Source organism: Ctenopharyngodon idella, chromosome 10 (genome assembly GCF_019924925.1).
Source record: "Ctenopharyngodon idella isolate HZGC_01 chromosome 10, HZGC01, whole genome shotgun sequence".
NCBI lineage: Eukaryota > Metazoa > Chordata > Actinopteri > Cypriniformes > Xenocyprididae > Ctenopharyngodon > Ctenopharyngodon idella.
This window is the reverse complement of record NC_067229.1, coordinates 16,782,501-16,809,195: the sequence shown is the minus strand read 5'-3', so window position 1 is coordinate 16,809,195 and position 26,695 is coordinate 16,782,501. Positions and strand designations below refer to the sequence as shown.

The 26,695-nt window shown below is 37.1% G+C and overlaps 2 protein-coding genes across 5 annotated transcripts in view; both read right to left on the bottom strand.

The window, feature by feature from the left end:
* Nucleotides 1-3: 3 nt before the first annotated feature.
* Nucleotides 4-11,986, bottom strand: baiap2l2b (BAR/IMD domain containing adaptor protein 2 like 2b). 2 transcript variants are annotated; one of them, XM_051908298.1, is made up of 16 exons: nucleotides 11,517-11,986; nucleotides 11,339-11,432; nucleotides 11,161-11,221; nucleotides 10,730-10,805; nucleotides 10,097-10,183; nucleotides 7,900-7,961; nucleotides 7,743-7,814; nucleotides 7,536-7,625; nucleotides 5,844-5,975; nucleotides 5,620-5,724; nucleotides 4,953-5,034; nucleotides 3,835-4,042; nucleotides 3,685-3,747; nucleotides 3,204-3,606; nucleotides 1,518-1,564; nucleotides 4-1,126 (listed from the first exon to the last, which is right to left on the bottom strand). In XM_051908298.1, exons 3-16 carry the CDS (start codon nucleotides 11,212-11,214, stop codon nucleotides 1,051-1,053), a joined length of 1,557 nt encoding a protein of 518 aa, XP_051764258.1. In that variant the 5' UTR covers nucleotides 11,215-11,221; nucleotides 11,339-11,432; nucleotides 11,517-11,986; the 3' UTR covers nucleotides 4-1,050. The 2 variants fall into 2 exon arrangements, with proteins under 2 accessions (XP_051764258.1, XP_051764259.1); XM_051908299.1 differs by having other exon boundaries at nucleotides 3,204-3,603.
* A 160-nt stretch (nucleotides 11,987-12,146) lies between these two features.
* The window catches only part of pla2g6 (phospholipase A2, group VI (cytosolic, calcium-independent)), an 18,659-nt gene continuing 4,110 nt past the window's right edge, over nucleotides 12,147-26,695 (bottom strand). Inside the window, exons 7-18 of one of the 3 annotated variants that reach the window (XM_051908295.1) lie at nucleotides 25,055-25,237; nucleotides 23,503-23,611; nucleotides 22,543-22,659; nucleotides 20,438-20,528; nucleotides 20,195-20,358; nucleotides 19,885-20,035; nucleotides 16,113-16,249; nucleotides 15,866-15,940; nucleotides 15,527-15,681; nucleotides 14,237-14,404; nucleotides 14,043-14,116; nucleotides 12,147-13,323 (exon numbers count right to left, since the gene is read on the bottom strand). In XM_051908295.1, the coding sequence (XP_051764255.1) occupies nucleotides 13,176-13,323; nucleotides 14,043-14,116; nucleotides 14,237-14,404; nucleotides 15,527-15,681; nucleotides 15,866-15,940; nucleotides 16,113-16,249; nucleotides 19,885-20,035; nucleotides 20,195-20,358; nucleotides 20,438-20,528; nucleotides 22,543-22,659; nucleotides 23,503-23,611; nucleotides 25,055-25,237 (1,572 nt within the window). In that variant the 3' untranslated portion in view covers nucleotides 12,147-13,175. The remainder of the gene's footprint in view (nucleotides 13,324-14,042; nucleotides 14,117-14,236; nucleotides 14,405-15,526; nucleotides 15,682-15,865; nucleotides 15,941-16,112; nucleotides 16,250-19,884; nucleotides 20,036-20,194; nucleotides 20,359-20,437; nucleotides 20,529-22,542; nucleotides 22,660-23,502; nucleotides 23,612-25,054; nucleotides 25,238-26,695) is intronic. The other 2 variants (XM_051908296.1, XM_051908297.1) reach the window with 2 other exon arrangements.

Here is a 26,695-nt window from a genome sequence, read left to right as displayed (position 1 = left end):
CACTGGGTTTTTCCATTTATTTCATTGACTCCTCTAGTGCAAAGTGTATTACATTCGATCTCTTAATCTTGAATTATTTGAAAAAAGTTATTTGACAAAATAAATAAATAAATAAATACAAATTTCCAAGTAGGGCTGTCAATTTAATTACATGAAATGCTCGAAAATTTATGTATGAGTATGGGTCAAGGGTCACAATTAATCACAACTAATCACATTAAATTAACAGCCCTAAAATGACAAAAAAAACACTAAATATTAATGCTCACCTTGAGATTCACAATCCAGCGCAAAAGTACACACAATAAATACATGATTTCTTCCTTTGTAATAAATAAATAAATAATTATGCTGAACAACACCTAAAACACAAAAACATTTTGTGAAATCTGTGCTAAACCTATTTAAAAAACACTCTAAACGTATACAGATTATAATACCTATCAAATACACAACATTCGGACAGATGCACACATGAAAACAAACCTAGTGATTAGATTTAACACCATAAACATAGAATCTTAAAGTATTATGAGTATTATGAGTAGTCTTAAAGTATTATGAATTTAAAGGGGTCTTTTTCTATGGAGTACTTACGTTAGTCAATATGTTTTGTTTGAAAAAACGTAAATTCCATTTTATGACCATTTTACCTTTATTTACGTGTCTGTAAATGTTGTTGATGTGTCAACTTGGGCGCTCAATCTAATATCATAAAGCAGTTTTGTAACTTTTGGCCTTTTTGAAGGATGTTTTTATAGTATGTCTAATTCTATTCTCATTATATAACCCCTTTAAATGATTTAGATAACTCCATTTAGCTGAAAGAAAATGTAAATAATGCATTGAGAGAGTAATGCTACACAGCTGGGTATAGCCATTCAAATTAAATACTAAATTTAGTTAAAAAGTGCCTTTAAATTCATTTTAAAAATCTCTTTTCATTCTAATATTAAAATTGACTTAAATTGTATGCTTAAGGACAAATCAATTTAGTACAGACTCTGAACCAGTCAGAGTGCAGGTGATGTGTTTTTGTGACGGTGACTGTCAGTGAATCCGCGGTGCTGATCTGTCGTTGGTGACTGTGGGCCGGAGCTTTACGGTGGCAAAAGGATTTGATCCTCTAGAAAAGAAAGAGAAAAAAAAGGCACATTTGGCCAAAAAAATATCATGACCGTAAGGCAAAACAACAACAAAACTGTCATTACATATTGCAACTAAATTGCGAACTAAAAAGCACATTTGCTCCAAAATTCTTGTGATCGTAATGCAAAAAAAAGACATTACTTTAATTTCGACCAAATTCATGGTGATTCTCATAACTGTAATTTTTTTTTTTTTTTTACAATAATAGTATTTTATTTAAATCAGTATTTTATTGAAATACTCCCCTTATGTATGAGTGCTTTTAAACACATATACATAATATAAATTTGCATTACTTGTCATGAAACTAATTTCACAAATGTTCTACTAATTTGTTAAAAAAAGAAACTCAAAGACGTGCATAATACCTGGGGAAAAGAGGGTGCTCTGGTGGTTGTCCATGAGTAGATGGCCTCTGCGGACATGAAACAGGTTTACGATGACACTCACATTCACACAAAATAGGATATAGGGTGTGTTCACACTTGTAGTTCGGTTCTCTTGGTTCTTTTGGTCCGGACCAAAAAAAAAAAAAAAAAAAAGATACATTTAAGGGATAGATCACCCAAAAATGAAAATTATTCCATGATTTACTCACCCTCAAGCCATCCTAGGTGTATATGAATATCTTCTTTCAGACGAACACAATCGGAGATATATTTAAAAATATCCTTAGTCCTCCAAGGTTTATAATGGTTGTAAATGGGGGGGACTGAATTTTGAAGCCAAAAATAATGCATCCATCCATTAAAAAAGTAATCCATACGACTCCAGTAGGTTAATTAAGGCCTTCTGAAGCAAAGCAATGCTTTTTTGTAAGAAAAATATCCATATTTAAAACTTTATAAATTCAAATAACTAGCTTCCCGCAGACGATCGTACGCAGAATGCGCAAGTTGATTTGCGGCGGAAGAGAATCCTTTGACCCGACGCACAACGTAATGACAAACACGGAGGCACAGAGGATAGAGCAAAACAAATCACCAGTCACAGATTATAAGTCAAAAACAATAATTTTTAAAGAGAAATTTCAGAGGATTTTGATTTAAGAGAAGAGGAGCTTAAATTTGTTGCACAACCCTATTTATTTGAACCGTGAGAGGCATCTAAGCTTACAATACTCCTACATCCTGCGACATACATTGCTTCAGAGGATTACTCATTTGGCGCAAATCGACTTCGCCGGAAGCTAGTTATTTGAATTTATAAAGTTGTAAATATGGATATTTTTCATTGCTTCTCTTCAGAAGGCCTTTATTAACCCCCTGGAGTCGTATGGATTACTTTTTTTATGGATGGATGCATTATTTTTGGCTTCAAAACACAGCCCCCCATTCACAACCATTATAAACCTTGGAGGACTAAGGATATTTTTAAATATATCTTTGATTGTGTTCGTCTGAAAGGAGATAGTCATATACACCTAGGATGGCTTGAGGGTGAGTAAATCATGGGATAATTTTCATTTTTGGGTAAACTATCCCTTTAGTCTTGGTTCGCTCAGCATTCACACTGTCATTTTTAACATCGAACCTAAAGATACAAAACAAACAAATAAACAAAAACCGCTGCTTTTGTGACAAAACTTATCGAGCATCCAAAACAATGCTTTATGCTGGGCTAAATGTGCTTGTTGTATGTGCGTACGTATGATGGCATATGATGGAGCTAACTCGTGAAGAGTTTATAAAATGTGTAAAGGAGTCAAAACAGCGACAGGAATTACTCCGTCACACACAAAGCATTCACACTTATTCAAATGAACCGCACTAACAAAGTAATCGCACCAGAGTTCATTTTAATCGATCCAAACCTGCCAAGTGTGAATACACCCTGAGACATCACCATCTTCAACAAAGATAAAGTTGAGAACTATTAGATATGTTAGATGAACTATTATCTAACATAAAATCAACCTAGCATGAAAAGAAGATAGTTTTAAACACATCAAATATTTCATGTCATCATAAATTTAACATTTTCTGACATTTTGACATTACATTGAAAGAAATCTGGAAAACTACAGTACAGTGTGGATTTTGCTTAACACTCACCTCGGAGGTTGACTCGGGCTTTCTCTCAGGCAAAGGAGAGTTTGGAAGGGGCGGAGGTGCAGGCGGGAGTTCATTAAAATTTTTGTGCTCTACTTTGCTCTCAAAATGAGACTCCGCCCTCCTGTCAGGGAGGGGAGATATTGTTCGAATGTCAGCTGATCCACGGCGGAGTGGTACGGCTGGGGGCGGGATCTCATGGTAGGTTTTCTGGCTGGTCTTGACCTCGTTGTTAGACTCCGCCTTCTTTTCAGGGAGGGGAGAGTTTGGGCGAAGATCCACCGACGCACGACGCATAGATACCACTGGGGACGGGATGTCACTGTAGCTCTGGGTGTCTGAATATTCTGATTGGCTGGTTGGCTCCAGGAGGTTGTTCATGCTGTGGCTTCGGTGTGACGTACTACTGAAAACGTCAAGACATTAAGATCAAATTTTATAGATTTATAAGTAGTTACAACTTAATTTTACTCCTCAATTTTACCTTGAGCCCAAAGGTATAAAGTCTTCAACGGATGCCACGTAGGCAGCAGGAAACCAACCTTGACTAAAAAAAAACAAAACAAAGAAAAACGCAACTAATGAGTTTCCAGCGACTTGACTTAGCCATGATACTGACCGTAGATGCTCTCACCGGAGGCTTGAATCATGGCGTCCGTACAGCCAACCGTTGCGTGGTTCTGGTATGAGCACAGTCAGCACGTCACCACGGGAAAAAGGCAGCAGGACTGGATTGGATGAAGCGGGGTGGGATACAATGGCCCTCATGGAGCGGCCACCACCCAGACCCAAGGATTCACCTACAGAGCTGGAGCGGGAACGACTAGGGAGAGGAGACGGGGCTGTGAAGAGGGATAGACAGAAGGAGAGAAGAAAATTTAAACCCTTCATGGAGATCCCAAGGATTTGAATAGCTTGAAAAATACATTTTATTTGAACATAATTGGGGTCCCAATGACCCTAAATATTAATACAATTCAATCTCAACAGAACATTAGGGTAAATTACACATTGACTTAGTCTGGGGATGTGTTTAACTCCACTTTTAGACATGCGCTCGCAAACTTCCCTAAGCACGTCCCCTCGGGGGAATCCCCACCACTATTTTGAAGTGCATTCAACTTCATCAAGTGTATTTGGACAGACTCTCAAGCCTTCAATTTTGACTGAGGGAGTGAGTCTACTCAATATGTACACTTCAGGCAGATCCATAGACCACAATACAACACGATTGTGACGTCACCGCAGATTGCGCTTCATTTACCCCCACCCCACACAACTGTAGTGTATGATATTGGAGTCATTTTGACATTTAGCCACATAATACTTATAGCTACCTTAAGATTACTTTTTTTTTAACCCAGATATAGTATATTATTCAATTTCATGTATCATTTTCATTTGTGTACGTTTTTTTTGTATTTTCTCCAGCAGCCCGAGCATATATACAGGTCTATAGAATGGTGCATAAAACAAATTCAAAAGGAGAAAAAAAATGTAAATAATAAATCAGCTCCATAGCGGATTCCAGAGTTTAAGGGCTTTCTTTTTAAGAGCTTTAAAATTTAAGGGCTTTCTTGCATTCTATTTAAACACATTGCAAGGGTTCCGCCAGTTGTGGGCACTCGTACAATGTAAGAAATGACTTACATCTTAGTGAAAGAGATGGAGGGAAGTTAGCAAGGGAAGTGCATAAAAACTGGACTGAAAAGCAGCCAAATTTAGGACATGAGCACTACTGAGTCTCCAGACCTCTAGAGGGCACTCTGCCCAGCGGCTCACGGTCCATTTCTCGGTCTCCAGTCTGCAGCAGGGAGCCCAGAGAACTCTTTAACTGCAAGAAACATCAAGACATACATAAATATTAGTGTTACCAGGCTTCTAAACAACACTCGACAAGCGTGAAATACGAGTAAAAATTGGTTTTCCTGAGTAAATGGAAAGTAATTATCGGGCAGTTGGCTAGGAACTTCATGGACCCTTTCCCCTTTTCCCAATTCCAAACTGTTTACAGAAAAATCAACATAAAATTGACTTTATTTACTTAACGCAAGTTCCTGGTCTTGTTGCAAGCAATTAGTCGATCTACATTATACATAAATTAAGTAAACACAACATTTATCTTTGTAATCTTTTAGCAGAATCAAAAAAAAAAAACAAAAAAAAACTATTTGTGTGCTGCAAACAGCATTTTATGACTTTAAGTGATGCAAAACACAATTTCATGGCTTGTGAATTCACCCACAATTAACAGATGTGATAAAAAGTTAATTTTGGACTCTGTACACCACACAAAGCTACCCATCTGTTCCATTATGTGATTGTGAAAATGTCTGTGCTTGGCAGTTAGCCGAAAAGAGCATGGAAAAGTGGGGGAATATGGAGTATTTACTCCTCATTCCCATCATTCCAGTGTCACCTGGGCTTCTTGATCTGATGGAGTGGGCGTTCGAGGTCTGGAACTTCTGCTCTCACTAACTTTTTCTTTCCATCCATCTGCTCTCTGCTGGAGAGATACTCCCGTCTGTCAACACACAGAAAAATGGTTGTGCAGTGGGCTGATAAGGTTTGGAAGGAACTGGAAAGAGGATCTATATGACTGAGTGCACACTGCTAATGAACTACAGTGGAAAGAAGCTGTACCTTGTTGATAAGGTATAGTAGTGACTGTGTAAGTCCGCAGTGCTTTTCGGCCAGGAAACGATACCTCCTTTCTTCCTCTTTGAGAATTTCATGCTGGCTCTGCCTCAGGTACTGCATGTACTCACTGCCCTCCTGCATACACACAAATACATGTACTGAGACTCAGCTTCTGTTCCAAAACCTAGTGAGCTTCACTGTCTTCACTCACATTGCGAAAATGTTGAACTCAACTTTGTCATATTGCCATAGGTAGTTTTCACTCATGTTACCTAAAATCATCAATTGTTATTGAAAATCAATGACTCCCGGTTGCTGTCACTACAAATCAGCGGGAACAACCCTTAAGACAACATCCAAACAAAAAGCGGATTTCATGCATTGTTAACCCTTTCTCTTACAATCACTACACAAATAGTGAACACAAGATTGACTAACCAGTAGAGTCTGACATTACAATGTTGCTAACCTAAAACCTCAATATTATATTGGAATCAACTGAGTTTGTTTGTTAGAGCATTGAGTGGTTAGCTTAACAAAATGCTAATGTCAGACTCTTCTGGACTCAACTGATATTAAGAGTTTGTTAGAACATTGTGTTGTTAGCGTAACATGTTAATGTCAAACTCTATTAGAATCAGTTGAGATTGTCTATAAAATTTCTGCGTATATAGCTAAACGCATGTCCGTGTGGACGGGCTCTGAAATGTTAGCCTATCAACATCCTAACATCAGACTATTAGAATGAACTAAGAGTGTTAAAGTTTCTTAGGGTATTCAGACATTAGCTTTACTACATGCTTACGTCAGACTATAGCTATTTTCCAATTCAGAGGCTGCATCCTTTGAAGGATGCGGGCTTCAAAGGCCACGCCTTCGAAGTCTGCAAAGGTTGAACCAAGTGCTGTTAAATGGGACTGTCTAGCCTATGGAGGACTGTTCTTGTTGCCTAACAATTGTGACAGGTGCCGATGACGAGCCGCAGTAATGTTTGTACTGGACCTTTTTGAAAGTTATATTCAACTGTCTGAAAACAAAACAGGCTCACAACTTGTCTAAATATGTTCACCTTGGGCTATTTATGTACGTACATAAAGAGTATAAACGGCATAAAATCGTATGTTAGTAAGAAAAGTCAACATATGAACAACTTTAAAGTTTCATTTTTACATTTAGAAATTTGACCAAGTTGAAACGCAATACTTACATTTAAAAAGTGTAATTCGGAAATATCTCTTTAAAAAAAAAAAAAAAAAAAAAAAAAAATCTTTACCAGTGAACAATGAATTCTAGGGTAGGCAAGGCCGCGAAGGATCTAGCTGTTGTATCCTTTATTACACAGGAAACAAAGGATGTATTTCGAGGTCGCATTTGAAGTAGCCTTGGAATTGGGACAGGCTTCGTCACACCGCTATGACGCAATCGGCCTTCGAATGCAGCCTTGGAAGGATGCAGACTCTGAATTGTGATGCAGCTTATATTACAATTAACTGTTGAAAAATAAATATTTTAATTTGCACAAAATTGTGTTCACTGAACACAATTTTACAGTTTCAGCTAGAAATTACATTCAATTACTGCTGAGTGCAATACTTGGCTAAAACTTTGTAGAAAAGGGAAAATAATACTGATGACAGGCGTGACTTCTCTGTTCAGAAACCAAAATAATATCACCCCATAAACTTGTGGTCTTACCAGCGAGTCTCTGAATGCACCACGCCTCAGCTGTCGCTCCAGTGCTGCAGCCTGATTCCTCACCTCCAATTCATACACTCTACGGCTGCCCTACACATATACACACACAATATATCAGCTCAAATATACTGTATATACACACACACAGACACATACACACACACACACACACACATCTCAATAGATACCACGTGGTTCCAGACTAACTTCAATGTATTCTTCATCCAGTTTCACGTTCTTGTCCATGGCTTGCAGAACCTCCACTTGGAACCAGCAGAACTGGACCAGGACCAGCAAACAGAAAGTAAAGTTGGAGACCGTTTATAAATCCAATCAGACAAAAAGACTTGAACTTTTAACTTACCACACCCTCCACTTCAGCCGTCAACTTCCGCTGGGTCTCTGATATCTGAATCAACACATCACCTAGGAAACAAACAAATACATTCATTAAATAATTAATTATGAGTACATATTTAATAAGTGCAGAAATGGAAGAATAGGTTTTTGTAAACAATGTTAATATCATTGATTAGAGACTGTTGTGTTTGTTCAGTCAGTTGTGGCAGTTAATGCAGTTGAACCGTAACAAACTTAAGAGACTAAAACTTGTAATGAGTGGCTAAATTTGATGATCATATAGCATTAAAGGGTTACTTCACCCAATATGAAAATTATCCCATGATTTACTCACCCTCAAGCCATCCTAGGTGTATATGATTATCTTCTTTCAGACAAACACAATCGGAGATATATTAAAAGATATCCTTGTTCTTCCAAGCAAAAAAAAAAAAAAAAAAATTCATCCATCCATAATAAAAGTAATCCTGATGGGTTCTTACAAGACAAATATCCATATTTAAAACTTTATTAAATTTAATAAATAGGTTTCGGCAGATGGGCGTTCGCATCGATTTGTGGCAGAAGAGTAACCTCTGACAAGATTCACTACGTAATGACGAACGCAGAGGCGAAGAGGATAGAGCAAAACAAAACACTGGTCACAAATTAGAAGTCTAAAACAATCATTTTTAAAGAGAAATGTCAAAGGATTTCGATATAAGAGAAGAGGAGCTGAGTTTGTTGCACAGCCCTATTTGTTTGGACCGCAAGAGGATGTAGGAGCTTACGATACTCCTACATCCTGTGTCATCGCTTCAGGGGTTACTCATTTGGCGCAAGTCGACTTGCGCAGTATGCGTATGGCTGTCGTTCAACCAGCTAGTTATTTGAATTGATAAAGTTTTAAATATGGATATTTTTCTTACAAAAGCGCATCGCTTTGCTTCAGAAGGCCTTTATTAACCCCCTGGAACCGTATGGATTACTTTTGTTATGGATGGATGCATTTTTTTTGTTAGAGCCCCCCTTTGACAACCATTATAAAGCTTGGAAGAGCAAGGATATTTTTAAATATATCTACGATTGTGTTCGTCTGAAATAAGATAGTCATATACACCTAGGATGGCTTGAGGGTGAGTAAATCATGGGATCATTTTTGGGTGAACTATCCCTTTAAAAGATATAGTTCAGCCAAAAGGAAAATTCTGTCATTTACCCACACTCGTGTCATTGCCTTTCTTTCTGCTGCAAAATAGAAAAGAAGATATTTTTTTGAAGAATGTTTTTGTCCATAAAATGAAAGTCAGACTTGACTTTCAATGTATGGACAAAAATAAAAACACTAAAACATTTCTAAAAATATCTTCTTTTGTGTTCCTCAGAATAAAACATAAAAATGACATGAAGGCAAGTAAACAATGACAACATTTTCATTTTGAATAACTTTATAAAAGAAATAAATTAAATATTAGTGATTAAATTGAACTTCTAATTCTTGTAAATTATTCATTTTTACAATTATGATTTTTTGTCCATTATAGTTATGATTTCTTATAATTAAAAATATGTATAATTATTTTAATTCATTTTAAGTTTTACTTAAAAGGCCCCACATTTATCATGTAGCTTGTCCAAAAAAACATGGTATTTTTTTTTTGTCTTTTTTATTAAGATATGCATCATAATGATAAGTGTACTGTGCTGAGGTGAATCAATAAATTTAAAGGGGTGAAAGAATGAGACCAAGCGTCAATAATTTATGTCTCAATGCTCACATGGACACCTGATCTCTAACACACATAGACATGCACATTCGCACACACACACCTGTCTTTTCCTGTCACATGCAGGTTTATACACCTGTAGTTGAAAGATAAAGACCTTTATTTATTTTAATTCATGCTGTTCCATCTTTAAGCCCTTAAATTTTTTGTTCTGATCTTCATCATTCCAAGGCATTCTGCGCGTATGACTGGAATGAAATCTCATTACATGGGCAGTGAGCCGAGGGTTTCACTGAGCCAAATCTTGTGTTTTATGACAGAGGAGAGGAAGCATCTGCCACTGGACACCGTTTGCTGAAACATCTATTGTCTGAAGGACAAACAAGCTCTGATACAGCCAGAAAGTACAGATAGAAACTCAGTGGACATCTTGCTGCACAATCTGCCCAACTGGCATTGGTTTAGAGATACAAAAACACACATTTTGAGTCTTACCAAGTGATCTGGATGATAATGTGCTGAGAGCTTGCTCGCCCATCATAGCAAGAGCACTGAAGTAGGCCTCACTTGTCAGAGTCAAAGCTTTGATACACACACATACACAAACATAAAATTTAGACAATTTTTAGCATTCCCTGATTATAACAGCTAAAACCAGCCTATTGTGGTTTGCTGGTTTTCCAGCCTGGTCAAGCTGGTGTTTGGCTGGTCTTTAGCCAAAACCGAACAAAACCAAACCAAAACCAAATGAAACCAAACCAAACAACAAAACAAAACAAAACACAAAACAAAAGAGACTAGCTATCCACCATACTTTAGGCTGGTTTAAACAGGTTTTTTCAGCAGGGTTACATATGTCTTTCAATGTATTTGAAAACATGATATTTAACTAAATGAAAACGGAATGAAACCAAACCAAACCAAACCAAACGAGACTAGGTATCCACCATACTGTAGGCTGGTTTAAACAGGTTTTTTTTTCAACAGGGTTGGCATTACATGTTTATTACATATGTCTTTCAGCATTTTATAAACACAATACAAAAAAACAAAAACAAAACTGAAAAAAAAAAAAAAAAGTTCAATAAACTTTCAGGAGTATATTTGAAAACACACAAATATGCTCACCTTGAAAAGCCTTGATGTAGCTGTTTCCTAAAGTAACCAGCTTTTGCAAGCCAGGATTAAACTGATCCATGAGGTTCTGAATAACCCAAAACAACACCATCATACTGTCAATGTCCATGCTGGGGTATTATTAAATATAAATAAGTGATGATGTACAGTTAATTATTATAGTCTAAATAACAGCATCAATGATCAGCTGAATTTCCTGGACATTACACGGCTATTTGTCAAATAAATAAACATGAAATATTGAGATATATTGTCTGGTAAAATTATTGATTTTATTGCTTTTCATATACAAAATATTTGACCACACAACGTCACGACTGACCAATCAGAATTAAGTATTCCAGTGAGCCGTGTAATAATGTTAATAATTAATGAGCATTCTCATTTGATCTCAGCTTAAATGAGAGTAACAGAAGACTCACATTATAAACACTCAAAGTTGATCTATGTAGAAGGTCACTGTTCACACCAGACATCCTGTTTCTGTTGGAAAATACACACTTAACGCTGCACAAAGCAACAATAAACACATGCAATCAACTCCAGAGCACAATATCAAAAACATTTGCAGAGAAACACTGAAGAGACAGCTTTGCGTACCTGTGATGGTGACAATTTTCACGCTGTAGTTATTCTGTGTGTGATGACACTCTTCTTATGTCTGTAATGGGTTTTTTCAGGTTCCCGTTAATGCCTATTATAGGGCGAGAGAGGGCGAGTAAGAGAGAGAGAGAGGAGAGTCCACATCTGATACGGCCTGAAGTTTTGAATTATTTACCTGTCCCATGACAGAACATGGAGATGGGAGGCCGTCTGACAGGCAGGCAGGAGATACACACTTTAACTGAGAGAACAGCTGTAGAAGTGACACTTCAGCTGGTTCAAGTGCCCTAATGAGACACTCAACTACAGCCAGAAGCATGTAAAACAGCTAATCAAAATATGCTAAATAATTGCCGCTGATTTTCCTGCAACAATGTAACTAAAAAATTATTACAAGCACATTTTGAATAAAAGTTAAAGCTACCCCACAACTTATTTGTAGAGATGATTAAGTATTTTGTGTTTACCTTCATGGGATATATAAGAATAATTTTAAATAATAATAATAAAAAAAATCTTCCCATACATTTTGACCAATAAGACTCTTACAGTTGTACAGGATAAATAGTTTTAATAATAATAATAGTATAATCAAATAATAATAATAATAATACATTAAATAATTAATTTTTTGCTGATTACATGATCATAAAAACCCTGTTTATTACATTACATAGGCTATGTGTATTATATTTTATATTAGGTTACATTAGTACTTTTATTTACTATAATATTAGTCAAATCACATTTTATACAAAATGTTATTTCACAATTCGCATACAGAAAATACCAGAACTAATCCCAGTTCAAATAATTATCTGTGCTGTTTTATTTCAAGATTCATATCACATTAGTAAAGGGATTCAAATCAGTGCCACAGCAGGTTATATTTATAAAGTGAATAATTGCTTACTTTGGACTCTGAACAACACATATGTAGGTCCAGTGTCAAGAATAAGCTATGACCACATGATAAGATTTGATATGATTTTTGTAGACAAACGAATTAAAAATACAAGTTATCAATAAACCAAACAAAAATCCAACAAGGCTAATGAGTAGTGCAGGAGGTATTAAGGTTATACTTGATACACATTTGTTGTTAAAAACATCAGTATAATCTTTGATCATAATTTCTATACTTCATAGACTTAGATATTACCAGTTGCAGCTTTAAAATGTTCAAGTATGCAAGGCTACACATGAAAGATTGCCAGAAAAAAAAAAAAAAAAAAAAAAAAATCCTTAAAATTGCAAATGACACAAGAGAGAAAGCACACAGAAACTCTATGAAGATCAGTTATAATGTATGGATAAATGCATGGTAAATGGTAACAGTTTGACCCTTCACTTTCCGTTACAATCGCAAGTACAACAAATTTCCAGGGAGAAAAAAAGTATCAGTTTCTCTAAAAATGACAAATGATAAAACACACAAAAAGGATGTATAGAACGATAAATAATAAGTAAAATCATTGCTTCAAATGAAGCAACTACTCACTTCCTGTATAGGTCACCTTGATCAATGCAAATGTCAAACATAGATTTAGCATACATAAAACATATTGCAATATAAAAATATTTCCATAGTTCAAATATTTGTTTGAAGTGGTATCCTTCATGTATGTTGTTATATTAACCTTGGTGCAATTTGGTATTTATTACACATACAAAACATATGAGGAAAATATGTTATAATGATATTTCTTATAAATATTCTGCTTTTAAGTTAATTTAACATGTCACAACAACATACACGCATGAATGTAAACAGAATCATTATCTGTACAGGATAAATCATTTATGCATATTAAGCTACTAAAACCCCCATTCATCAGCCTGAGTTTGTGAGCTGCTGGCAGAGGGTTTGTATGACATCTCTGTGCTCATACAGGTACATCTGAGTCTCCCACAGCATGTCAACTAGCACAGCGTCACTGACCTCATCCAGCATCACCTCCTGAGACAGCTGAGGACTCAACCTGAGGCAGAAATTAAATGAAGGAGAGAAGGAAGTTATGAAATGAAAGACAGAGAGAAGAAATTGAATAAAAGGTACAAATGAAAGGAAACAAAATGATGATAGGGAAGGAATAAAGAGAAATTAAAAATATAGAGGACAGAAAGAACATACAGGAAGGCAGGTATAGGAGGGAACAAATGATAGGAAGCAAGAAATGAAGTAAAATGAAACATAGGAATTAAGGAAACAAAAGTAGAAATGAAGGAAATGAAAAGAAAGAAGGAAGGTAGGAAAAATTAATAAAGGTATTAAGAAGAAAATTAAATGATAAAAGAAGGAAGGAATTGTGGTAGGACTTAAATGAAAGGTAGGAAAGAAAGAAGTGAGGAATTGAATAGAAGAAAGGAAGGAAATGAATGACATGGAGAAAGGAAGAAAATTATAGAAAGAGGGAAGAAAAGAAGGTAAGAAGAAAAAAAATAAAACAAGTATGTATGGAAGGAATGAAATGGATGGAAGAAAGAAATGAAATGAAAGAAGTGGTGGAACAGTGGAGATGACAGCAAAGAAAGAAATGATAGGAAACAACAATGTAGAAAAGAAAAGCGTAACAAGAGGTGAAAGGAGAGGCAGAAGGAAGTGAACGTCATTATTACCTCACAGAACAGAAAGAGTGCAGAGATTTACATAAACCATTCAAATGGGGCTATGAATGAGGGTCAGTCACTCTCAACTGACCTGTGATAGTTTATATCGGCCATCTCACACCACGCTCGGGCTCGGTCCACTGCACAACCATCTGAGTCCGTACACTGACATAAAAAAAACAACAACAGCATTTAACGAAAAATAACACCACCACAAATCATTCCAACCATGACAAAAAGTGTATACAATGAAGGTTTTTATGAGATTTATATGCGTAAACTCACGCAATCCACAAGCATCTTGCCCAGTTCTCTGGCGCCAACAAAGGTCTTGGCCAGCTCCAGTGGGTTTGAAGGCCTAAAAACGTCTACAGAGTTCACCGCCACCTGAGGAGGTTTACCAGTACCCAATGAGAGGACCACACCTAACCTGCTCATGTCTACCTCGCGGCCCTGACGGAGCGAGAAACAGAGACAGGTGTTTAATACATTTACATTTCAGCAATGTCCAATGGATCTTAGTCAGGAAATATACGCAGGGAGGCACTTTTGTACCTTAATGTACACCAATTGTAGGAAACATTGTTGATATTGTAATGAAATATAATGTGGTCAATAGCCGGTTTTCCACTGTCGGGCCAATGCGAGCAGGGCTAGCAACAGACCGGGCAGGGCCAATAGCCTCGGACCTCGAGCCACGAGGCCAAAATCAAGCTGCGTTTCCTGCTTCCATTTATTTGTGATCACAGGAATGCACAAAACAACTCCATTAAGGCTTTTAAGTCCAAAGGCTTACACATTTAAAAAAAAAAAAAAAAATGAAAAAATATCATATGTTTACTTCACATTTCTTTAGAAAGAGTGAGCATTTCTATACATTTTTCCACGAAATTATGCGAGGTTTGAGTGTCTCTCTAGTCTCACTATACTGTTATCCTTTCAGCCAGAGCAGTAGAGGGAGCAAAAAAAAGGAGTTATACAAGTTAACCTGAATATATGCCAACAAAGGCAAAGGGAACATATGGAGGAAAAATGAAACCAAATAAATACATAAGTTTTTCAAGCAGTCTCTGGTATTTTCCATAAACACATGTATTTATCATCGTAATGGTTAGCATAAGTAGCCTTTAGCATCGCATAAATATATTTCTGCCTCATTCGGTGATCAGAATCCCCATCGGATCACAATCAGAAGTGATTTCAAACACTCGTCGGTGTCTGAAAGTGAGTTTTTGAGCTGAAAATTGTTTTAAATATCTTAAATGATGAGGTTAGCTGGTAGCCTGGTATGAAAACACAGGAATGGTGTTGACCCTCTCCTGACTCAGGCAAACTCTGCCTTTGTTCATGACCACTCCTCAAGCCCCAGTTGGCCCGCTTTGGACTAAGGTATTCGGCAGGCCAAAAAACCCTGGCCGTTGACCCCGAGGAAGCCCCGATCAAGCCCTGAAATTGACAGTGGAAACACAACTGGCCCTGGCACATCTAGTATGCTCGCTTTTGGCCCGACAATGGAAACACGGCTAAATAATTACATTAAAGACCATTTCTTAAGACCAAATTCATGTATCAGACCTGTGCTTTCAGAGCTTTGTTGTACTGGTGTATTTCTGTCATGGCATCTAGCGTTGGGTTATTGGCCAGCAGCCCTCCATCCAGAAAACGCCCCATTGGTCGAAAATACGTGGGAGCTGCTCCACTGGAGCGGGCGGCACGCCAAACTAATTGCTCTGAGAGAAAGAGAATGTGAATGAGTGAGAGAGCGTAAAAGAGAAGCGTGCAAAAGATGATTAGCCTCCCACAAATAAACTAATGACCGATTAGTTCCAACGTGAGGTACGATTGCGCAACATAAGCACCAAAAATCTTGCATACTGTGACCTTTCCATTCCACACGCTCTCTCTCACACACACCTTCATCTGTCACCTTCCTACGCTTTCTAGGAGGTCGAGTAAATCCTACTACCAAAAGATCTTCATCCTCCCACCCTGAAACAGTGACAGTGAAGCTTTACGCATCATTTGATATCAAGGATAACTGAGAAGCCTAAAGCCCGTCAACATGCTCATAAAGAGCATGAGAGAAACATGAGTGTTTTCACCAGCACAAAGATAATTAGCGTAACGATATCTCGAAAATGAAAGTACACAAGAGATTTACCCTGTGGCACAGTAAGGGGTTGAAATGTGGCTGTAGCTGTGTACGGAGAGTCTCTTTGCAGAACCGGTGGGTCGTAATTACGAAACAGATGCAGTTCTCCAGGGTGTCTGTCTGCAAGAACGCTAGTCACCATTACTCTGAGACAAACAGAGACAAGATAGATTAAAAACAAGCATTTTATGAAGAATATGCATGCTCATTTTGTGTTCAGGGGTGTTGCAAGGCGTTATCAGGCATTTGGTAGGGTGTTCTGTGCTAATTGCTAATGCATTGCTTTAGTGTTATGATTGCATTGCTAGGTAGTTGATAGGATGTTCTAGAGTCTTTGCTAGGGAAGAGCTAGGAAGTTGTGGAGGAGTGGTTGCTAGGCAGTATTTAGGGTGTTGGGGTGTTTGCGAGAGCATTGCTAGGATGCTCTAGTAGTTGACAGGGCATTGCTAGGTGGTTGATAGGGTGTTCTAGGTCTTTAAAAGGGCATTTCTAGGAAGTTCTGAGTGGTTTCTAAACAGTTGTTTTGAGTGGGTGTTCTGATGGCTGATACGACATTGCTTGGTTGTTCTGATGGCTGATACGGCGTTGCTTGGTTGTTCTGATGGCTGATACGGCATTGCTTGAGTGTTCTGATGGCTGATTCAGCATTGCTTGAGTGACTGATGGCTGATACGGCATTGCTTGAGTGTTCTGATGGCTGATACGGCATTGCTTGAGTGTTCTGATGGCTGATTCAGCATTGCTTGAGTGTTCTGATGGCTGGTATGGCATTGCTTGGGTGTTCTGGTGGCTGATACGGCATTGCTTGAGTGTCCTTGTGGCTGATACGGCATTGCTTGGTTGCTCTGATGGCTGATACGGCATTGCTTGGTTGTCCTGGTGGCTGATATGACATTGCTTGGTTGTTCTGGTGGCTGATATGGCTTTGCTTGAGTGTTCTGATGGCTGATATGGCATTGATTGGTTGATCTGATGGCTGATATGGCATTGCTTGAGTGTTCTGATGGCTGATTCAGCATTGCTTGAGTGTTCTGATGGCTGATACGGCATTGCTTGAGTGTTCTGATGGCTGATTCAGCATTGCTTGAGTGTTCTGATGGCTGATACGGCATTGCTTGAGTGTTCTGATGGCTGATTCAGCATTGCTTGAGTGTTCTGATGGCTGGTATGGCATTGCTTGGGTGTTCTGGTGGCTGATACGGCATTGCTTGAGTGTCCTTGTGGCTGATACGGCATTGCTTGGTTGCTCTGATGGCTGATACGGCATTGCTTGGTTGTCCTGGTGGCTGATATGACATTGCTTGGTTGTTCTGGTGGCTGATATGGCTTTGCTTGAGTGTTCTGATGGCTGATATGGCATTGATTGGTTGATCTGATGGCTGATATGGCATTGCTTGAGTGTTTTGGTGGTTGATGGTTAATATGGCATGTTTTGGGTTTTTGAAAGAGAATAGCTATAAAGTTCTAAATGCGGTAGCTAGACAGTTGTTAAGGTGTTTTGTGTGGTTGGTAGGGCGCTGTTTGGGTGTTCTGGTGGTTAATAGGGAATTGCTAGGAAGATGATAGGATGTTCTGGGTCTTTGGTAGACAACAGCTAGCAATTTCTGAGTAGTTGCTAAGGTGTTCTGGAGGGGAACGTGTTGTTTGGTTTTGTTAAAATCCCAAACCTTAAAGGGATAGTTCACCCAGAAATGAAAATTACCCCATAATTTACTCACCCTCAAGCCATCCTAGGTGTATATGTCTTTCTTCTTTCAGCCAAACACAATCTGAGTTACAGAGTCTGAAGCCGTATGGATTACTTTCATGATGAATGGATGTGCTTTTTTAGGCTTAAAAAAAAAAAATGGCACCATTCACTCGTATTATAAAGCTTGAAAGCAGTGTTAATTTTGACAGCCATTTTTGATTTTTAGTCTAGTTTTAGTTGACGAAAATTCATTGCATTTTTGTCAACTTTTAGTCATTACTTTTAGTCAAACCGCAGCTACCAACATTAATTTTGGTAGCTATTTGGCTGTATTGACATTGCACTCTTAGCAGTAGCACTTGTGCAGTTCTACATATCCCTCTTCAGTGGTTCTCAAACTTTTTAGTGTCGTACCCCGAGCGATTTAACATCCTTATGCATACCCCCTCTTTTCCACTTAGACTGCAGTTACACCTTTTCCATTAAGTGACAATATTTGCCCTCTTAAATCGATTTTTCCAGTGCATTTTTTACCTTTATAAATACCTACATAAAATAAATAATGCTTTAATTAAAAAAAAAATGTTCAATATGCAATGATGATAAAAATTATGTGATACTTTTAAATATTAAATTAAAACCGCCAGTAGATGGCGGTAAGTCACTGTCTTTATGAGTGAATCATAGAGTCATTCATTCATTCAGTATCAAATCAAGTGGCTGTATTTATGAATGGGTCATTGAATCATTGATTCTCACGATTCGTTGACGAAACAGCTTGTGTGGCTTTCATTGCAAATAGAGCAAAAATACTGACAATACTGTTTAAAATGTACATCACTTAATATTACCCTTTTGTTTGGAACTGTTGTATAAAATCAATGTCACATTTGAAATTGTGTGGATATTCGGGAAACATTGCATTCTTGCTGGTATAATAATGATCAACATTAAAAACAAGAACTCACAGAAGGGTATGTTTTTGTATCGAAGAGAGTTTTAATCTTAAATCTCTATGCACAGTCTGTGTCTATATTTGTTCTTCATGCTAGTAAGTGCTAAATCCACACTTTTACAATATTGTCGAGAACAGCATTAATGTAGCGCGATTCGCTGGTGTGGATGCAGTCAGTTTTGACCGCGAAAGATGAGGTAATTTGATTGGATGTCATGTATTTATGGCATTTTACCTGCTAGAAATAAATGCTCAGTTTTAATGTTATTTTAAGGTGGAGTGGAATTAAATGAACGGCAAAACTCAGCATTTTGTTCCAAGTACCCCAGGTTGAGAACCACTGCTGGATATCAGCCTGCACTTTGATCGCAGATTTAGTCACAGCAAACCGCGCAAGTGGCTTGTGACAGAACACAGACCGACTGAATGACACTTTAATAGAAACACTTTGTAGAAAATCTCAAATGAAGATCGCTGAACTCCAGCTTACTTGTCTGTGTTTTCAGATCATCCGTGCTTCTTCCTCAGTGTAGAGAGAGCATGTGTGCATGGTTGCCAGATTGCAAAGATTAAGTAAAATGTGTTCTTATGAGTGAAAAGCTTTGATTGGGGGTTTAAATTCTTGAAATCTTGCAACCGTAAGCATGAAAGCTCGTAAAAACAGTCTGTAATGTTTTGTCTCCTCCTTTATTCGACAAAACAAAGTGTGGTTTTGGTCAAGTGTTAAGTTTTTTAGCCACATTTCAGTCTCGTCTTTTTTCGTCAACAATACTGCATGTGTTGATATAGTCACAGTTATTGTTTAATGACGTTGGTGTCGTCTCTCATCATCTTGTCTTAATCATGGGAAAAAAAAAGGTTGTCAAATGACATTTTTCATCATAGCTTTCGTTAACGAAATTAACACTGCTTGGAAGAGCCAGGATATTTTTTAATATAACTCCGATTGTGTTCGTCTGAAAGAAGATAGTCATATACACCTAGGATGGCTTGAGGGTAAGTTATGGGATAATTTTTATTTTTGATAAATATATTTTTTAAATGAATAAATAAAAATACTTAAATTCATAAATGAACATATATTTCATATAGTATATTTTCATTTTTGGCTGAACTATCCCTTTAAGTATAAGTACCTGGGGTGTGTGACGTCCGTCATCTTGGTATTTTCTCCAAACTCGTTCTTCAGAAATTCCTCTAGAGGGCCAGACTCATATGGTCGAGAACCTTTAAACACCTGTTCCTTCATCCTGAAGTACAGACACCGCAGATACTCCATCGATTTACCTCAAGTGTACAATAAACATAATTATGTTAATGCATGTACAAGCTTACAGTAACCAAGAACATATTTTGCAATTATAAAATGGATCATTCTGTTCCTGGATGCTGATTGGTCAATACAGTGTTATAAATCTACTAAACGTTATAGACTAAATCAAATACCGTGTACAATAGCTAGAGCCAGTATGCCACCGGTGCTAGTCCCAGACACCCAGTCAAAGAGTTCCCTGATGGGCCGTCCTGCCTCTTTCTCCAGAGAAATTAACATCTGTATCAGAACCAGGCCTTTTATTCCTCCACCATCAAGACACAACAATCGGTCCATTCTTGAGAAAAATAAAAGCAAGTGAGTGATTTAACTCTTTGTAGGCTTGTTTATATTAATGTTAACTTAATGTAACATACTTCTTGCTTCCTGTTTTGAGCCCATCAACCTCTGCAAATCCACGACTCATGGCCGTGACAGATGCCGCCACATACATGATGTCTTCAAACCCTGTGAATCAATTATGAGCAAGATGTGAGAGCAGTGAACCAAATTATAGGCAGGTTGATTTAATCAAAGATATGCAATACCTAAATGCCGCTGTTAATAAGTGTGATAAAGTATATAAGCATGTCCGTCACATTGGAAAGGTCAACAGGCAACAAGCATCATGCGTCGCCAGCATATTTAACTGGGTAGCTCTTTTGTCTCGTCGGTTTGTACCGTAGGCTGCACAATGTTGTGGCATTTACGTTGGTGTAATTATAGTAGGTTGTTAAAGGGATAGTTCACCCAAAAATGAAAATTATCCCATGTTTACTCACCCTCAAGCCATCCTAGATGTATATGACTATCTTCTTTCAGACGAACACAATCGGAGATATATTTAAAAATATTCTTAGTCCTCCAAGGTTTATAATGGTTGTGAATGGGAGGGGGGCGTTTTGACGCCAAAAATAATGCATCCATCCATAAAAAAATAAATTAAAAAAAGTAATCCATATGACTCCAGGGGGTTAATAAAGGCCTTCTGAAGCAAAGTGATGCATTTTTGTAAGAAAAATTTCCATATTTAAAACTTTATAAATTCAAATAACTAGCTTCCAGCGGACGACCGTACACAGAATGCGCAAGTTGATTTGCGGTGGAAGAGTATCCTTTGACCTGACGCACAACGTAATGACGAATGCGGAGGCGCAGAGGATAGAGCAAAACAAATCACCGGTCACGGATTATAAGTCTAAAATGATCATTTTTAAAGAGAATTTTCAGAGGATCTCGATATAAGAGGAGCTTAAATTTGTTGCACAGTCCTATTTGTTTGAACCATGAGAGGTGTCTAAGCTTACAATACTCCTACATCCTGCGTCATATATCGCTTCAGAGGATTACTCGTTTGGTGCAAGTCGACTTGCGCATTCTGTGTGCGGTCGTCCGCCAGAAGCTAGTTATTTGAATTTATAAAGTTTTAAATATGGATATTTTCCTTACAAAAACGCATCGCTTTACTTCAGTAGGCCTTTATTAACCCCCTGGAGTCGTATGGATTACTTTTTTTAATGGATGGATGCATTATTTTTGGCTTCAAAACGCAGACCCCCATTAGAAGATAGTCAGATAGAAGATAGTCATATACACCTAAGATGGCTTGAGGGTGAGTAAATCATGGGATAATCTAATTTTTGGATGAACTAACCCTTTAAGTGTTTGCTTGAGTTCAACCCAAAATGCTGACCTTTCCAAGATAGCGGCTGCTGCTGACAAATCCGGTTTAATCAAATGGGGCATTTAGATATTCAAATCTAGTTTATATGACATAAGAAAGCTTTAAATACAAGAATCAGGTTTAGAAATACAGGTAGCACAAAAATAAAGAAATACACTTTAGGGAATGTCTGAAAGTGTGTAAGGAAAAAAAAAAAAAAAGGACAAAATTTTGGAGGCCATTTAGCAAATAAAATGTTATTTACTATTTAAATGACAATAAATTATGTTAAAATGTAAATGGTTATTATTTTAATATTTAAATTATAAGAATTTTAAGTAATATTTCCAAAAGTATACAGCATATTTGTTCTACCTTATAAAATACCTTGATCGTTTGTGGAAAATTCACTCCCACAATGCTCTGTAATGAGCTTAGCAAAAATATGCATCCAAGATGGTGGATGAAATCAAGAGAAATGTCGATTGACTTATGTATCAAAAAAAAAAAAAAAAAAAGTCTAATTACTGATTATTTTACAGAACATTAGTGTGTACATTTTATCCTTATTAGAATATCACATTGTTAGCTTAGCAACATGCTATAGTCAAACTCTATTGAAATCAATTGTGAGTCGAGTCTTCGTTGCTCTTTATATGACAAACACAGTTATACAAGCAGCCTACCTAGATCGTTCCAAATCAGCTACTTATCAGGTTGCATTTCAGTTAGTAACAACATAAAAAGTACAGAGGAAGACTCAGGGATAGAGGTGAAAAATATTGTCAGGATATCTGAAGTTTGGAGGCAGGGCTTTACCTATACCAGGAGGCGGAGCTTTGTTGACACTGGGGATAGGGCTGTCGAGGGAGGGGGCGTGACACCGCTCGGCCCCTACACTATACAGCATGTTCAAGAGCACCTTACGGTTGGGCCCTTCAGTATAAGCGCAGGATTAGACACATGCACACGCGGCCACACCAACACCATGCACAGGAAAGAAAGAGAGTATGTGTTGACTGACTGAATGCATGAATGAGAAAACAAAAGAGCATGAATCATTCTTGTAGATAAACACTCAGATGTGCAAAAACCACCATGACACGCAAGCGTCACGTGGTTTGTGCTGATAATCTCACAAGAATTACTATAGCCAATCAAAACATCAGGACCCATCAGACAGCTTCTGCCGGTTTTTCCAGAGAATAGCTACTGTAGGCTCCTTATGATGCTCAACACAATTTTTTCCCTTAATGTTTTTTTTTTTTTTTTGACATTAACTTTTTTGGAAACATTTGTGATTCAATACTAAACAAAAAAAAAGAGAAATAAAAAAGAGAAATATATTACTTAAATGAATAAATAAAAATACTTAAATTTATAAATTAACATTTTGTATTTTAAATAACTACATTTTAAATAAATATTTTTTAACTTTTTTTTAAAAAATAAATAAATAAATACTCAAAAAAATATAGTCCTTGTGGCTTTAGAAACATGAAATGTGGTACGATTGGCTAAGAAATTAAACTTCACCTTTAAGGCAAAACAAAAGCAAATTATTAGAGCATTAACAAATGAACTTTACATAAACTTGCATTGTGACATTTTGCACAGTTACATATATATATGCATATCAACAAAATTTATGGTAGTTTACAGTTAGATAATATTATGCTTGCATGCAAACACCCCAAATGATGTCATGCAACACACTTACATAAAGGGCTCTGGAAACTGTGCAACTAGAAATTTGAAAGAGCTTGAACACGTTCTCACCCTTGCTGGTACGGGCTGCGATGAGTCCTGGTGTCTCTCCCAGGTCATTGTGAACCTCGACATCTGCTCCAAACACCATAAGAGCTTTGATCAGTTCCATATGGTCCAACTGTGGGCCCAGATGATACAGCATATAAGTAAAAATAAATCAATAAAAAGTGTTCTCTACACCTACAGGGTTCCTACACATTTTCCATTTAAAAATCCATACTTTCCATACTACAGTCTCAAATTTCCAGACTTCCTTCCAAAATGAAAAATTTTCAGACCATTTTTAACATAAATGGTTCATACAGCATTATATTTAGTATATAGTACAGTCATCTGTAAACATTTTTTATTTCAGTTTTTTTTCCCTTTGTTTTCCTTTTTTTTTTTTAAGTGATTTTTTGAAGTTGATGTTGCACGATCACCAAACAGCAAAGTACAGTCTGATTTAGATGATTGTTTGCTCCTTTATCTGTTGCTGGTTTGAGTGGTACACACACATTCATTTAGTGAAGTTCAAAAGAGACTCGCTTATGGTAAAGACAAACAGTTCTGCGTAATGAAAATATGCACCTGGAATTCATTCAGTCATGTTCGACAACCAAACAATCACTAAAAATTTGCCATGAAAACACACTGCTTGTACAATAAATTTAATTTTAGAAAAAATTTTAATTTTACATTTTAGAAAAATGAATAGGGGCAATAGTCTGGAAACACAGATATTTTTCCATATTTTTCCAGACTTTCCATACTTCCATTTTGGCCAAAAAAAAGAAGACTTTTTTGTATTTTCAATTAATTAATTAATTTATTTTATTTTTAATTGTAATTACTTGAAGAGTTACTTCACCCAAAAATGAAATTTCTGTCATTAATTACTCACCCTCATGTCGTTCCAAACCCATAAGCCTTCTTTCATCTTCGGAACACAGAATAAGATATTTTTGATGAAATCCGAGAGGTTTTTTTTTTATCTCCCATAGAAAGCAAAGAAATTACCACATTCAAGGTCCAGAGAAGTAGTAAAGACATCGTTAAAATAGTCAACGTGACTACAGTTCAACCTTAATGTTGTTCAAAAAAAAAAAAAAAAAGACTTTATTCAACAGTTTTTACTCTTCCCTGTCAGTACACAGTACGCCCCTACGCAGCTTCTGTGTTTACGTCCGAACACCGGCTCAGTATTGGCCGATGCTGTTCATGTGAGCAATACTGCGTTCTGACGTAGAATACAGAAGCGCTGTGTTCACTGTGTCAACTAAAAAAAAAGTATTCTCGTCGCTTTGTAACATTAAGGTTGAACCTTGTCTTGTACTTCTCTGGACCCTGAATGACGGTAATTACATTGCTTTCTATGGGGGATAAAAAAAAACTCTCGGATTTCATCAAAAATATCTTAATTTGTGTTCTGAAGAAGAACGAAGGTCTTAAAGGTTTTAAATTAAAATTTAAAATTAATTTATTTTATTTTTTATTTTATTTATTTATCTATTTTTACATAAATTGAAGTGAAATATGAGCAGACATGTTCTTGACAGGTTTTATGAATTCTCACTCATACCTTCATGGCGAGGTGCAGTGCTGTGTTTCCGTCCTGGCCCTTAATGTTGGGGTCAGCTCCATGTGTCAGCAGTGTCATTGCGGCCTCAAAGCGACCCCTCTTGGTCAGGATGTGTAACGGACTCTCTCCTGTCTTACTCAGGTAGTTGACATTACATCCTCGGCCAAGCAGTACATGGCTCATCTAGAGAGAGAGAAAACTCAGGATGGTCAGAATGCAAATAGTCTCAGTCTTAGACGCCACACCCACAGACCGTTGGCTGAAAGTCTAATGAACAGGGCACACAAAATGCGTGTGTCGCATTCTTTAACAGCCCACCTGGAAACCAAGCCACTGTGATGCCAAACCCCCTCAGGGAAGAAGAAAGCCGTCGTGTTTACAACTGTGACAATTAGCATTTATCAGGATCAACTAAACGCTGGATTTTCAAAAGTATGTGTAGTTCATAGCACCACTGTTGCAACTGGTCTGTTATCAGAGGGACATCGGACAAAATGAACTGTGATTGGTTGCTTTCCATGTCAGTCAGATGTCCTCTTGGGCGGTCCTTGGCCAATGAAAGCTGCGATAGAGTCCAGACCTTCTGCCGTAAGTCTGAAGGTCTGGCTATGCGAGACTAGAATGCAGATAATTCTTCATGTAAGGGTGTGTTCACACTTTTAGTTGGTCAGAAACAAAAAAGAAAATTACACATTTAGTCCTGGTTCACTTAGCGTTCACACTGTTATTTTTAACTGACAGATACAAAAAAAAAATTTTTGCGACGGAACTTGTCAAGCATCCAAAACAATGTGTTGTGCTGGGCTAAATGTGCTCGCTGTATGTGCGTACATATGATGGTATGTGATCGAGCTGAGAACTTGTGAAGAGCTTATAAAATGTGTAAAGGAGTCAAAACAGCAGCAGGAATTCCTCCGTTATTCAAATGAACCGAACTAACAAAGTAATCGCACCAGAGTTAATTTTAATCGAACCAAATTTGCCAAGTGTGAATACACTAGTGTTGTCACGGTACCAAAATTCCAGTAAGTCGGTACCAATACCATAAAAATTTTACAGTTCTCGGTACCAATTTTGGTACCACAGCAAAATCTGTTGTAACTATTTTACTATTTTATATAGCCTATTTTAAAAGCATATTAAATATGGTAATCATACATATAAATATTTGAAGCGTGTGTGCATGTTTGTGTGTGTATATATATACCTCAATGAAATAAATTCTGAAATATAAAAAAAAAAAAAAAAAATGCTCAAACATCCATTTTATAACAGACGTGCATGTTTATTTTAGCTATTCCTTCAATGAAACGACAAACTACAGCCTGTAAAACTATGAACTAAATATCGGTAAATAATGGTAACCTAAATAATAAGAAAGTTAAATATTATTCTACATTTGTTTTTTATTTCTACACAAAGATGCATCATATAGCCTACTGCTCTGCGCTTTGAGAGGGATGTGGGACATGAGCAGGAAAGAGACCATTTCAGTTTAAAAATATATTCATGTTATCTCCTGATGTTACAAGCAACTGACACTTCTTGTAAAAGGTCTAAAGAGCGAGTTTTATCTTCACACATTCAGGCTATATTTGATTTAGCGCTGCCAGGGAAAGCGAAAGTAACAATTACCAGCGT

Coding starts and splice junctions, on each gene's coding strand:
- baiap2l2b (XM_051908298.1), bottom strand. CDS start 11,214: ATGTCTGGTGTGAACAGTGACCTTCTACATAGATCAACTTTGAGTGTT. Junction 10,806..11,160: donor CAACTTTGAGTGTTTATAAT/GTGAGTCTTCTG, acceptor TGGGTTATTCAG/AACCTCATGGATCAGTTTAA. Junction 4,043..4,952: donor GGGCAGAGTGCCCTCTAGAG/GTCTGGAGACTC, acceptor CCCTCTTCACAG/CCCCGTCTCCTCTCCCTAGT.